General features: G+C 51.4%; 1 protein-coding gene across 4 annotated transcripts in view; it reads left to right on the plus strand.

The window, feature by feature from the left end:
* Nucleotides 1–12,768, plus strand: part of SPECC1 (sperm antigen with calponin homology and coiled-coil domains 1) — a 97,958-nt gene that overhangs the window by 2,179 nt on the left and 83,011 nt on the right. For 2 of the 4 annotated variants that reach the window (XM_084822935.1, XM_084822933.1), the window contains 2 exons: nucleotides 8,630–8,800; nucleotides 11,176–11,311. In XM_084822935.1, the coding sequence (XP_084679061.1) occupies nucleotides 8,654–8,800; nucleotides 11,176–11,311 (283 nt within the window). In that variant the 5' untranslated portion in view covers nucleotides 8,630–8,653. Of the gene's footprint in view, nucleotides 1–7,121; nucleotides 7,248–8,629; nucleotides 8,801–11,175; nucleotides 11,312–12,768 lie in introns of those variants that run through there. The other 2 variants (XM_084822936.1, XM_084822934.1) reach the window with 2 other exon arrangements.

Genomic DNA, 12,768 nt, shown 5'->3' on the forward strand with positions numbered 1-12,768 from the left:
CTGATTTTGCCACGGTGGTCTGATTACTGGGTCTCGGAAGTTGCTCTCAGAGCAGGATAAAAATGCTTTGAATATGTGACTAAAATAAATAAATAATAAAAACTGAAATGAGACCTTTGTTATTTCTTTAGAATATTTTTTACTCTGCTCTTCAGCTGAAAACAACCCCCCAAAGAGCTTCCAGATCCATAAAAGAACAGACTCTCTGTGTTCAGGTTTGGAACCTTAAAGACACAACAGAGAAGGGGAAAGGGATGCGGGGCGGAAGAGGAAAGCAAGCACACTCAGGCACCAGAGTCAGAGTTCTTTTCACGATCCCCCGGGAAGCAAACAGGCAGCTCACGGTCCAGAAAGAAACGGGCCTCGGTGGGCTTTAGGATATTAGGTGGAAAGGTTTAATATGGGGTATGCAACCCGGTGCCCTCCAGGTGGGTTGGACTACAACTCCCATCAGCCCTGATCACTGGCCATGCTGGCTGAGGGTGCTGGGAGTTGCAGTCCAAAACATCTGGCAGGCGCCGGCTTGTCCATTCCAGGTTTAACAATTTGGGGCTCTTAAGGGGGTCACAAAAAAGATTTGGAGTAGGGAAAATATGGCCGAGGAAGCGCTGTGCACCGAGCTTCCAAGAATTGGCTGGTTAATTCGGATCAGGTTCTAAACCCCAGTAGCCCTCCCCTTTGCCATCTCTGCCTCTTCGAGATCGCTGAGGCGTCAGCTAGCGGTCGTCATAGACATGAGAGCTGGCGGAATTCTCCAGCCAGGCGGCTCCTGGGGCATCCTGCCCCAGATTTCCCCTTTAAACATATATTTTATTTTAATAACTACCACTACTATGATTTACGCCAGGTGGCTGGGTCTGGGAGCGGCCATTTTATTTTCCCACAATGCCCCTTATGGTACATCAGAAAGTAAAATGGCGGCTCCGCTAGCGTCTGCCAGGAGGGGTGCTGCCAAAGGGCTCCTCCCATCGGAAGCCGACCTTGTGCGCCACTCATTAAGGTGCAGGAGTCCCCCAAGAGTCCAGAGCTGGCAGCCCCTTTGACCTGAGCAGGTGCTCTCGACTTCCCTCTGCCCTTCCGTCTGTATCCTGCACACTGCTTCATCTGCCTCTGCCGCCTCTGGGCTCTCTTTTCCCATGCATCCCCTACATTCTGGTTCCTGGTCCCCGTTACCTCTCCCGTCCTTACTTTGCCCCACACAGCTTCTCAATCTATTGGGACTGGATTAATCTTTAATCTGAGCCAAACTGACAATTCACTCGTGTTTCCTCCTCTCGGGAGCTGGACTGCAAAGCTTCTTGTCGTTGACAGCATCAGTTCCATGTTCCCTGAGTGGTTGGGATGTTCTGCAGTATCACACCGGTGCAGCCAATCAGGATTGGGAAACTTTGCCACCACAAGCTTGATACGGTGTTGACAGTTCTCCCTGTCTGTCTTATAACTCTAGGGATCATTCAGTGAGACGATCAGCAATAGGTTTAAGGCAGACGAGAAGAAGGGTTTCTGCATGTGCCACAGAGCCAGCGTGGTGGAACAATGCTATTGCATTCGGACTCACAGGACCTGGGTTCAAGTCCTGCATTCAGCCACAAAGGTTCCTGGGTGGCCATGGGCCAACCCTCCACTCCTTGCCTCACCTTCCACACAGTGTTGTTGTAAGGAAAAAAGGTGTGTGGAAAGACGACACTGTACAGGGGGAGACGAGAGTGGGAGGCAGAGCCGTCCCACCAGCCCTGCTGAAAGTCTTCTTCATTTGTTTCCTCTTCCCTCCCCATCGCCTTCTCCTCATCTGTCGTGTCTTTTGAGATTTTGAGCCTGCGGACAGCGACGCTCATGCAAAGCAGGGGCTGTGCCGCTGAGCCTGCCGTCTCTGCTGCGTGCGGAGCGGGACAGACGGGCGTGCTGCATCGGCAGCCAGCCTCATGCGCCACTCATTAAGGTGCAGGAGTCCCCCCCAGAGTCCAGAGCCCAGAGCCTATCTCTGCATACGGGAACTGTCCTCTCTTGTTTTGGAGCAAAATGTAAGGAGCCGCTTTCTACATGTCCGTCTGCCCATCGCTGGCTCTCCCGAGAGCTCAGGCAGGTGTTCTCTGCGGCCTGGAGGCCAGAGAGTTTCGAAGTTGGTCCCCCCCCCCCCCCGCCCAGGAGCAGGCGCCCTGGCAGCTGCCCAGCCATGTCCCCTGCTGGTGCTAGGCCTGGCCTGGACCACAGCCACTTCTCAGTGTTCCCATTTCTTCCCGCTAGCCTCTGTCTCCAGTTCACCTGCTTCTGTGACTACACCCGCCTTCCCCAGTGGCCCTGCTGGCTGGGGTTAATGGGAGTTGTAGTCCGACCCCTCTGGATTAGTTGGGGATAGCTGACAGGGAGTTGAGTGTATGTATCCATACATATTCCTTCTCGGTTTTCTCCATGGAGTTTCTTTGCTCCTGCAGAGCAGTGGCCGTTCCAGCAGGTTGTATTCAGGGAGATGAGGGTGGGAGGCGGGGCCGTCCCACCAGCCCTTCTGAAAGCCTGCTTCATTCGATTTCCTCCCTCGTCCCTCCTCATCACGTCTTCCTGGTGTGCTGTGCCTTTTTTTCTTCTTCCTCCCACCCCATCCCTTTTCCCTTGCGTGTCATGTCTTTTCTTCTTCTTCCCTCCCGGTACCTTCTTCCTTGTGTGCCTTGTTGTCGTTTTAGATTGCAAGCCCTGCACGCCGGGACTGTCTTGTTTTCCCAGTTATACACAAGCCACTCTGGATGCCTTGATGGCCGAAGAGTGGGCTAAAAATACTTTCAGCAAATAAATCAAATGCATTGGTCAGGTCGCTGGGTGGATCTGCTTGTGCATCGTTGGTCTTTCCTCTGGCTGCCCACGTGGCTCTGAGCATTATGTGCAAAACCCTACAGCTGCTGTTCCTGGTCTTTCCAAACCCAAGTAGAGGGAGGAATGCTGCAGTAAGGTTTGTGGCTTTCCATTTTAGAGCCCACAAATGTCTTCCCTGCATCCTTCTCTTTCTCTCTGTCTCACGTGCGCTAAGGAAACCGTTTCTCTGCCGGGCGTCCCCAGTGCTGATTGCTTATCGATCTTTCGTCACATGCCCGTCATGTCCTAGTTCATTAACCAGCTTTCAAACAGGGCATTGCTGTAGGTGGAGGCCCTGAGAAAGGGCGCTGTTTTGATTTCCCTCTGCCAGGTTTGCTCTCTGTGCGTGGTTTTTTGGGTGGCACTCGCTCGGTGTTGGCAACTGTTAGCCGTGATCACTGAACACATCCCTTGGATCAGCACGCACGGCCGTTGGCAATATGTTCCCCCGAAGAGAGTGACAAATATAAAATCAGGAGGCCAGAAGGAGCCCTATTGGTCAGGCTAAAGGCCCATCCTGTATACCAGCTTTCCCGCAACCTGGTGCCCTGGAACTATAACTCCCATCATCCCTGACTACTTGTCCTGCTGGCTGGAGCTGATGACAGTTGTAGTCTAAGACATCTGGAGGGTCCCAGGTTGGGGCAGGCTGCTATATACTCACTGCAACCTTGTGCTCTGAGTGCGGATCTTTATGTAGCTGAAATGGCGCCGTCCTTGCTCACGAAGTGGGTCTAGCCGGGCTGGCCCTGTCATTGGGCTGAATGAGGAGACAGATGCTGGAGGTGGTGAGGTTTTGGAGACCAGAGCTGCACCCCTAAGCCTCAGTCCTCAAAGTATCTCAGGCTGGTCCTGGGTATCCCTAGATTTGCGGACCCGCTACGTTTGCAGAAAACTGTATCTTGGTGCTGGTGGGGGGACCCAAAACAACACGATGAAAATGAAGCTTATTCAGTGGCTGTGGAATGTAATGGAGTGTCCTGGAAGAGGAAGTGGCTGGCGGGAAGCCTGAACAGGAGCGGTCAACATGGCAACATAGAGTTGCAGGTTCCACTTGGGGTGGGGAAATGGGACGGGCAATTTCGTCAGAGTAAGGCAGGAGCAGGCAGAAGGTAGGCCAAGATCTACTGTTAGATCTCAGGGGGGTTTGCGGTAGATTTCCGACTCCTAATAATTTAAAAGTAGCAAGTGAAATTGCACCTTAAAAACTGGTTGGCCTTGTGCTAATTGTTTTTCTCTTAGCCTCAGTGTTTCTCACCTGTAAAATGGGAGTATGAATTGGTTCTGTTTAGTGCATATTGGGGTTCTAGTAAAAAACACAGTAGATCCCACAAGCCTGAAGTCTGCCCAGTCCCAATTGTAAGAGATATTCTCTGAGCCCCTGGGGTAGACCTCTGGACTCCTAGCTACCCTCGGCATCGTATTCCTCCGTGCCATAGTTGAAATCTGTCACAAGGAACCCAGAACCGCAGAGAGCTGCAGCCAGCTCTCCAGTATTGTGTTGATGCCAAGTGGTGCTGTGGTCCAGCTTGGTATAAGGCAGCCTCCTGGGTTTCCTAACCGTTGCAACAATCGTCCCTTTAAAAGAGGGCTAAAATTCCATAGAAGGTAAATCAAATCCCCCAGAAATGCCCGAGAGAAGAGGGCACCTGAATGATAGTAACAACAGTGCCAGGCAGACATACCTCTGCAGGGAGTTCCGCAGTTTGGGGGCTACAACCGAGAAGGCCTTGTTTCTGCCGAACCTCAGGGACTAGCAACTTGGTCCTGCTTCTCTGGGGTTACAGGTACACCATCGGCGCTTGTTGAAGTCTCCTGTGTTGGACGCCCAGCAGATGTGAATTGGTTCCCAGTGCTAGCAGGAGAGGAGGTCCACTGGTAGAGCGCAGCTCAAGGAGAAAGGGGTTCTGTTCTCAATTCGCATGCTTGGCCTGTCTGTGCCACGTATCTTTGCTTTGGCAACCATCGCCCCCGGGCTGTCTGCTTCTTTTGCTTCTCCAGCTGGGCTGTGAGGGATCAAGATGAGTCATGAAAGGGGTCTGTCAGGTCTACACATTTTGTGATTTCAAGCGGGTGGCAAGAATTTATTTCAGCCTCTCTTATCTTGACCTTGCCTCCGTTCTTCTGCTTCCTACACGCCCCAGTAGGGAAGCCATGACACCAGAAACCACAACAACCTGTGGTTCCTTTTATGTCTCTCTCCCTGTTTTGCTCAGGCTAAGTATAGCAGGCTTTGGGTTATGTGTAGCTTCACAGGGGTAGAAAGACACCTCGGATCTTTCCCTTTAGTCTGCGGTCTCCAAAGCTTCTGGTAGCCAAAGCATCCTTTGTTCTTTTGGGGAGGGAGAATAGAAGCTACCTGCCCGTGGAGAAGGCTGCCCCCAGCGTGAGTCACTGATCAGGGCATGCCTCTCTGTTACAGGGAGGCAAGCCTGATGCAGAGATGCGACAGGCAGCCTCCTCTGAGGGTGGGTTGTTCTTCTGTGCCTCATGAGTGACTGAATTCTGCCAATCACACACACTCTCTGTGCCAGAGCCGGGTCAGAATGATCCACAGCAGGCAGAGTCTGTTTGGAAGGAGGGGAAGCCAGAACAGTATGTCACACAGGGGTGCCCCAGAGAGCCTCGTCTCGGGGCAGGTAATTCTGCTGGGCCTTTGCTTCAGGAGTGATTGAAGCACATGCAGGGATGCAACAGAGCTCCTCCCCTCACCCAGCAAAGACCAATTAAAAGGAAACAAGACCAGACCAGTGAATCATTCAGAGATACAACAGGCGCTCTCTGTGTTCGGAGGGATCTCTGGGCTCACAGAAGCTTTTGAGCATTTAATTTATTTCTAGTGACCCACTAGCAATTCTCTGATGGCACAAAATTTGGGGGATTACCGTGCTAAAGTTAAAAGGCTGTGAATGCTTTGAATCCCCCCACCCCCCAGCTCATAGGGGAGGTGGTCAGGCCCCCTAAGTCATTTTTGGTTGTACTTTTCTCTCTCTGCCTTTTCAAGCTCTGTCATCTAGCTGGACCAGATGGACCCTTGGTCTGATCCAGTATGGCTCTTCTTATGTTCTTATATCGTCTCCAAATGCGGCCACCCCATGCCTTTCTTTCCCCCACCCCCTGCACATCTGAATTTTGTTGCAACCCCCTCGAGGCAGGGGTCTGTGTTTGGGGTTTGATTGTGTTACTTACTAAGGCACATATATGCTGATGTTTTGCACGGTGACATAGAACTGTGGTGTGTGTAGCAGCTGTGAGTGTTGGATAATGACCAAGAAGGCCCAGGTTTAGATCCCTGCTCAGCCATGAAGCTTGCTGGATAAGCTTGGGCCAGCTGCTCTCTTTTGGACTGACCTACCTCACAGGGTTGCGGTGAGCATTAAAATGCGGCAGGGAGAAGATTCCAGTGTGCTTTCTTCCCTGGTCCTGCCCCCCGAGCCCTACAGTGAAAAGCTCTCCACTCTGATCAACTGCTGATCAGAGATAATTGCTTTGCCCTCCGAGGCACAGGGGGCCAGGGAAGAAGCTACTGGGCTGGATGGCGAACTCCCAGGGGCCGTATCCAGCCCCAGGGGCCAGAGCTTCCCCATGCCTGCTTTAGAGGAACCATTCCAGACGTCATAAATTAAATAAGACTCAATGAACACTTCCGGGGTTTTCACACGTTTTTAAGGCCATTGGAAGGGCGCTGCTGGATCTCACCAAAGGCCTATCTACTCTTAGCATCTTATTTCCCACAGGTGCTGCCTTTGGGAAGCCCACAAGGACACCCTGATACTTGGGGGTAGACTGCCTCTTCATCTGGAGGTTCCGTTGAGCCACCTTGACTAGTAACCATCATGGCTAGTTTTCGGGATTTCCCAAAAGGGGGTGCCAAGGTTTTTTTTTGGGGGGGGTGTTTTGCTTTGTTAGCAGTATCGATGGTTGCCGGAGGACTGTTTTGCCTCTCCTTCTGCCCCAGCCTGGGTCCCACACCATGCCCCGAACCAGCACCGGAGGAGGAGAGAATGCAGGAGAGAGCAATCTGCCATCTAATTCTCTTCCGCCCACTCCTCTGCCTTCAGAAGGCTGCTGTTCTGTGGCATCCGGTTCAAAAGCCACATCAGGAAAGCAGAAACTGCTGCTTCAGAGTCGTGAGGTTTCTGGAGGGAGATGGGGCGGTGACCCTCTCCTGGTGGTGCCGAGTGGGGATGTGCGCGCTAAGGACGGTGTGTGTGTGTCGAATACGAGGGCCGAGAGGCGCCCAGGATCCTCTGCCACGCGGTTGAGGCCAGGACGGTGCCACAGGCAGGGAAAGGCGAAGTCTGTCGGTGGCCAGCAAGAGCAGGTCTCTCCTGCAGCACAACCCCGTTATACGCCTCTCCTCAGAAGTCAGCCTCACCGAGTTCAGCGGGGCTTACTCCCAGGTACGTGCAGATAGGACGTTGTTGGGAATGCTGGGAGTTGTAGTCCAAAACATCTGGAGGGCACCAGGTTGGGGGAAGCTGGGCTGAAGGTGGTCACATCAACCCCCACAGGGCTACAGTCTGTCTACTCGGGGGTGGGGGAGCCTCAACGCACACAACAGCAACGGACGAGAAGAGCAGTGTTAGTGCATTTTAAATGTTGCCCTGTTTTATGCTGTGCAGCCTTGCCTAGCCTGCTGCCTTCCAGACGTGTTGGAGTAGAACTCCCCTCATTCCCAGGGGACGTGACCAATGGAAAAGTTCCTGCCCAGCATTCCCGCCAACCTAACCTCTTTTGGTGGTAGGACCGTACCACATAGTTAAGTGATGCAAGTGGCCAACAGGCGTCTGGTTTTCCAAAGCCAATCACTCCAGCCCAGCTCCTCTCCTGTCTAGCTGCGCGCGTTCTCTCTCTCTCTCTCTCTCTCTCTCTCTCTCTCTCTCTCTTTCCTCCTCCCCTGGCCCCCAGTCTCTGTTTTCCCAACTTCACCCCTTGGTTGCCTTCCAGACCCCCAACCATGAATTGTATCCTTTGGGGTCTAAAATCATTAGAACCGGATAGCTTGCCCAACGCTGGAATTACAGGAGGGCCTGCAGTGGGCACATGCCCTGGCTACCTTTTGTCGTGCCCTTCGTTTTTTAATTAATTTTTTTAGAATGCTGCAATGAGGAGGAATGTGATTTGGCTGAACTCGGGGGAGAGCCTGAGGGTAGAGCTCGTGGGATTAATGGCCTGCCTACCTTCCCTCTCCACCTATAATTTGAGCACTGTTGTCAGTCTCGTTCAATGCTCCTTCAGTGTTCCTATTGTTCATTTTTATTTTATTTATTCATACAATTTTTATCCCGCACTTTAGCCAAAAGGCTGCCAAGGTGGCTTACAAAGATATTTCTTAAGACAGTCCCTGCCCGCTGGCTCACAATCTTAAAAAAAAAAAAAAGACAGAAAAAAAGACAATCCCCATAAAAGGAAAGGGGATTGGGAGGGCAGAGGAAAAAGGCAAGTTCAGGCACTAGATTCTTGTTCAGCACTCCTTCAGTGGCAGCCATCAGGGTGGGGTATGTGTGAAAAATGCGGTGGGCTGGAAGCTGTTTTGTGGCCTTCTTGATTTTCCAGCTCTGTGTGTGTGCACGCACGTGTATGGGAGAGATCAGAAAAGATCCAGCATATCTCTTCCAGCTGCTGGATAAGCCAGTGCCAGGTGTTCTCCACCTCCACCTGTTTTTTGTTTTGGAGGGGGGACAGGGTGTCCCAGAAGCTTTCAAAAACCATTCATAGCATCTTTCTCCTTTCTCATGCCTCCTCCCCAACCCCCCGGCCCCACCCTTGTCTCTTTATGCAGACTGACTCCTCATCCGGAAGGAAAATGAAGAGCACGGCCAGGCCGTGGAGTGCTGTGTCCAAACAGGGGAGCCACGGGACGGACCGAGGAAAACCCGTGCCCGCCGCATCGACGGGCATGAAAGCCTCCAAGTCTTCCACCTCGCTTGCATTCGACTCTCGCCTCAGCAAGGTGGGCGCCACACCGTAGCCTGGGAATTTCCAAGTCAGGGTGCCAAAATCCAGGCACCACGAGCATCTAAATAATTGGCCCCCGCACACACACATGGCTCCCTGTGTTGTTGAACAGGGCAAGAAGGACCTGGGTTCATCTTTCTCCACATACCCTGCTGCTGTGTGTGGGGCATGGTTGCCACTGCTTCAAACCATGGTTAAGACCTGTGCATGAAATCCATCTTCCAAAACAGGCTTGGAAACCATGGTTTGATGTAGTTTTAGTTCATTCTTATCCCACTTTTCTTTTAAAACAGCAACCAAACCAGCTGACAAGAAAAGAGAAAATATTACAGAGTAAAGCGAAACAGTCGTATGATGCATCCTTTAAAATTATAAACCACACTGGTCAAAATATCCAAAGGCAGCTGTACTAAAATGCCAGTAGGCATCACATAAAGAGACGGTCGCTAGTTAAAGCTTGCTTGAATAAAAAAGGTCTTTGCCATGTGAAGAGAGGGAGCCTGGCAGATCTCCAGTGGGAAGGAGTTCTAAGGTCACAGTGCTGCCACTGAGAAGGCACTGTCTCTCTCTCTCCTGCCTGTCTAACTTCGCATGAGGACGGGACTAAGAGAAAGGCCTCGGGGGCTGATCTTGGAGGTTGGGCGAGTTGATATTTCTGAGATATCTGCAATTAGGAGTTGGATCTGTACTGAGCACCCCATGGTTATGTCATTTTCTCTGCTCCTCAGCCTCTGTGAAAGGCTCCTTTATGCTTTGCAAGGTGTCCCCTCCCATACCAGCGCAGGCCTGCAAAGAGAGGTGCATGACGCAACCCTTTTATTTCTTTTTTCTTTTTTTTTTTTTACTATAACTCTTTATTTATCCAATTTTTGCTTAATGGTTTTACTTATAGACATGAAACCTTTACACTCTGAATACAGGAAAATGTGAAGAAGGGAGGGGGAAACCTAGAGGGGAGGGCATAGGGGCAGGAGCAGGCAGACATGTTTACTGTTTGCATTGTACTGGAAAACACCCCCCCATCTAATAAACTGTTAATAACAAACTAAACATCTGCCCCAGAGCGGCTTAGCAAGGTGTTCCTGTTGACATCCTGTTCAGTCTCCCCACCCAGGCACCCCGATTATAAGGTCATAATCGGCTCCATCCCTAAGGTCTAGCAACTTGTTGAATTCCGTTTGCTGAATCTCACATCCGGGACCCGGTTCTGTGCTTGCACGGAGTCGTGGGACAGCCCCCCATCCCTGACCGTGACAAAGTGACACGGAAAGGGCCCGTGGCTTTTTAAATGTGTGGCTCAATCGGAGGCCAAGCTCCGTGAAGCAAAGGAGAGGATGGTCCCGGGCATCAAAGGAGCGTCGTTTGTCCTGGAACTCATTCCAGGAGCAAAAAGGTCAGGAAGTCCTTCTCCCCGTGAGGATCGGCAGAAGCTTTGGCAAAAATGCAGGGCCCCCGTCAGATGTGTAGCTGGCTGGCTACCGGAGGTGGCTGCATTCCAGCGGGATCTGCCGTACCCCACTTTTTTTCCTTCTTCTTTTTTAAGTCAGCCAAAGAGATGAAAGGAAGCCTCTCTGCAGTCCATCTGTTGAGCTAAATGCCGCTGTGGAGGAGACAGGAGCACGGGGGATGGTCTCAGTTTTGCGAGGCCAGGGGTCAGAGCTTTGCAGGTGTCTCCGGCAGGCCAACTGAGGTCAAGTCCTAAATCAGCCTTCCCCAACCTGGCGCCCTCCAGGTGTCTTGGACTACAGTTCCCATCACTCCCAGCAAGCAATTCTGCAAACCTTGGCATTCCCCCCACCCCCCGAGCATGCTGACACTTCCCTCTTGTTTCTCAGTGGCTCTGTTTTGATGACTACACCATTGGCACTCACCGCTTGAGTTCAGTATTAGCAGGACTGGTTTTTAAAACTTTTGTGAGTTGCCTTTCTGCAGATGTACAACAAATGTCAAAATTATGATACATTTTTTTAAAGTTTTAAAATATAGATCACATTAAGATGGCAATCCTATCCCATTGAAGTTGATGGGGCTTACTTCCATGTAACCATGTTCAGGATTGCTTTGCATGGTAAAGAGAGGCACCATTCAGTTATGAAAAGCCCAAGCAAAGGCTGAGAAGGCTTTTGAAAGCAAATAAGCCTTGATGCGCCAGAAAAATACAAAGGGGATAGGCAGTTCTCCTTGGGAAGGTTTGTGTAGTGGGGCCATAACTGAGAAGGCCCTGCTACTTGTTTGGACCATGTTGTGTGAGGGGATACTTTTATCTCTGGATCAGATTGGAGCGCTCAGGAAGGGGACAACTGGGGAGACAGACCAATACCTTCGCTGTCCCATCTTGCAAGCTCTCTAACATTCCTCCCTGTCTTGCAGCTGAAGAGAGCCAGCAGCGAAGACATGCTTACAAAGCCGGGGGTCATCACAGCCTCGGGGGGCTCCCGGCTGAAGAAGACCATCACTACGGGGGCCATCTCGGAGCTGGCTGAGAACCGGCTGCGGCCGAGCACTGGTAGGGAAGCACCGGAGAGCTGGTTGCTCGGATCTTCTTTCTGCTGGGAAAGCTAAACCCCAAACCTTGTTGTTGTTGTTGAAGAATCATGGAAGTTAGCAACTGGTGCCTTGAGTGCGGACTGATTTAGTGTGGCCCCTGGAGCCCTGAGACGGGGAGACGGGGGCACAGTGCGGAGCATAGAAAGCTGCTTAATGCATGTCAGGTGATTTGTCAATCTAGCCCAACGTTGTCTCCTCTGCTGGCAGCAGCTCTCCAGGGATTCAGGCAGAGAAGGGTTTTTTCTGTCTCTCTCTTTCTGACACCCCCTTTTCTCTCTTCTGGCTTTTCTCACTATCACTCTTTCTGGCATCCCTCTTCTCACTTTTTTTCTGGCACCCCCTTTTCTCGCTGTCACTCTGGCACCCCTCCTCGCTTTCTTTTTCTGGCACCCCCTTTTTCTCTCTTCGGGCATGCCCTTTTCATTCTTTCTGGCACTCCCCCTTCTCTATTTTTTCCTGGCACCCCCTTTTCTCTCTCTTTCTCTCTTCTGGCATCACCTTTTCTCACTCCCACTCTTTCTGGCACCCTACTTCTCTCTCTCTCTCTCTCTCTTTCTGCCACCTCCCTTTCTTCCTCTTTCTGGCACCCTGTTTTTTTCTCTCTCTTTATCCCTCTTCCTCCCATGTAGCAAGGGAAAGGACAGATCGCCCTTGCCAGAGGTCTGAACCTGTTGCATGCAGGGTGGCTTTTGCAATAAGGCTAATGGCATTATTACAGCAGATATGACTTGATTTGAAAGATTTAGGCAATTAGCAGGCAAAGACATATATGGAAAGTAGCTATAACTGGCACTGCAGGGTTGAGAACCCCTCACTGTTTCTTCCTTCATATGAGCACCTTCCCCCGCTTAGCCTGTGGTTTGGATTGGCGGTACCAAAAAGTAAACTGGAGGCCTGGCTCCATCGCTTTTCTCATCTGTTCCTTTTGGGCTGTATATGTTCAGACATTTGTCTGAGTTTTAAGACAGGCCAAGCAGACTGTAGACCTGTGGGGTTTGACGTACCCATCTCTTGCCCCGGCCTTCCCACAACCTTGCGTCCTCCAAATGTTTTGGACTACAACTCCCAGCATTCCTGATGATGGGCTGTGCTGGCTGGGGCTGATGGGAGCTGTAGACAAAAACATCTGGAGGACGTAAGGTTGGAGACGGGTGGTATAAAAGGTATAATGTGCTTTTCTCCGCGGAGCTTCCTTTCACTTGGAGTGGGAGGGGAGGGAAGCAAGCAACTGTATAGATGTATTTAACACCGTTTGAATTTGAACTCTTTTATCTGTCTGGTTTTCCTTCATTCTCCCCCCGCCACTTCCAATCGTTGACACAAAATACCCGCTAGAGGGTGCCAGTGGTCAGCCTGAATGCTTAAATGGTGGCAAACCCTTCTCCTAGCAGGGTGAGTTTACGCTGCAGGCGCCTT

Source organism: Heloderma suspectum, chromosome 16, assembly GCF_057233095.1.
Source record: "Heloderma suspectum isolate Gila_16-S chromosome 16, 16-S_ref, whole genome shotgun sequence".
In the NCBI taxonomy this organism is placed as follows: Eukaryota; Metazoa; Chordata; class Lepidosauria; order Squamata; family Helodermatidae; genus Heloderma; species Heloderma suspectum.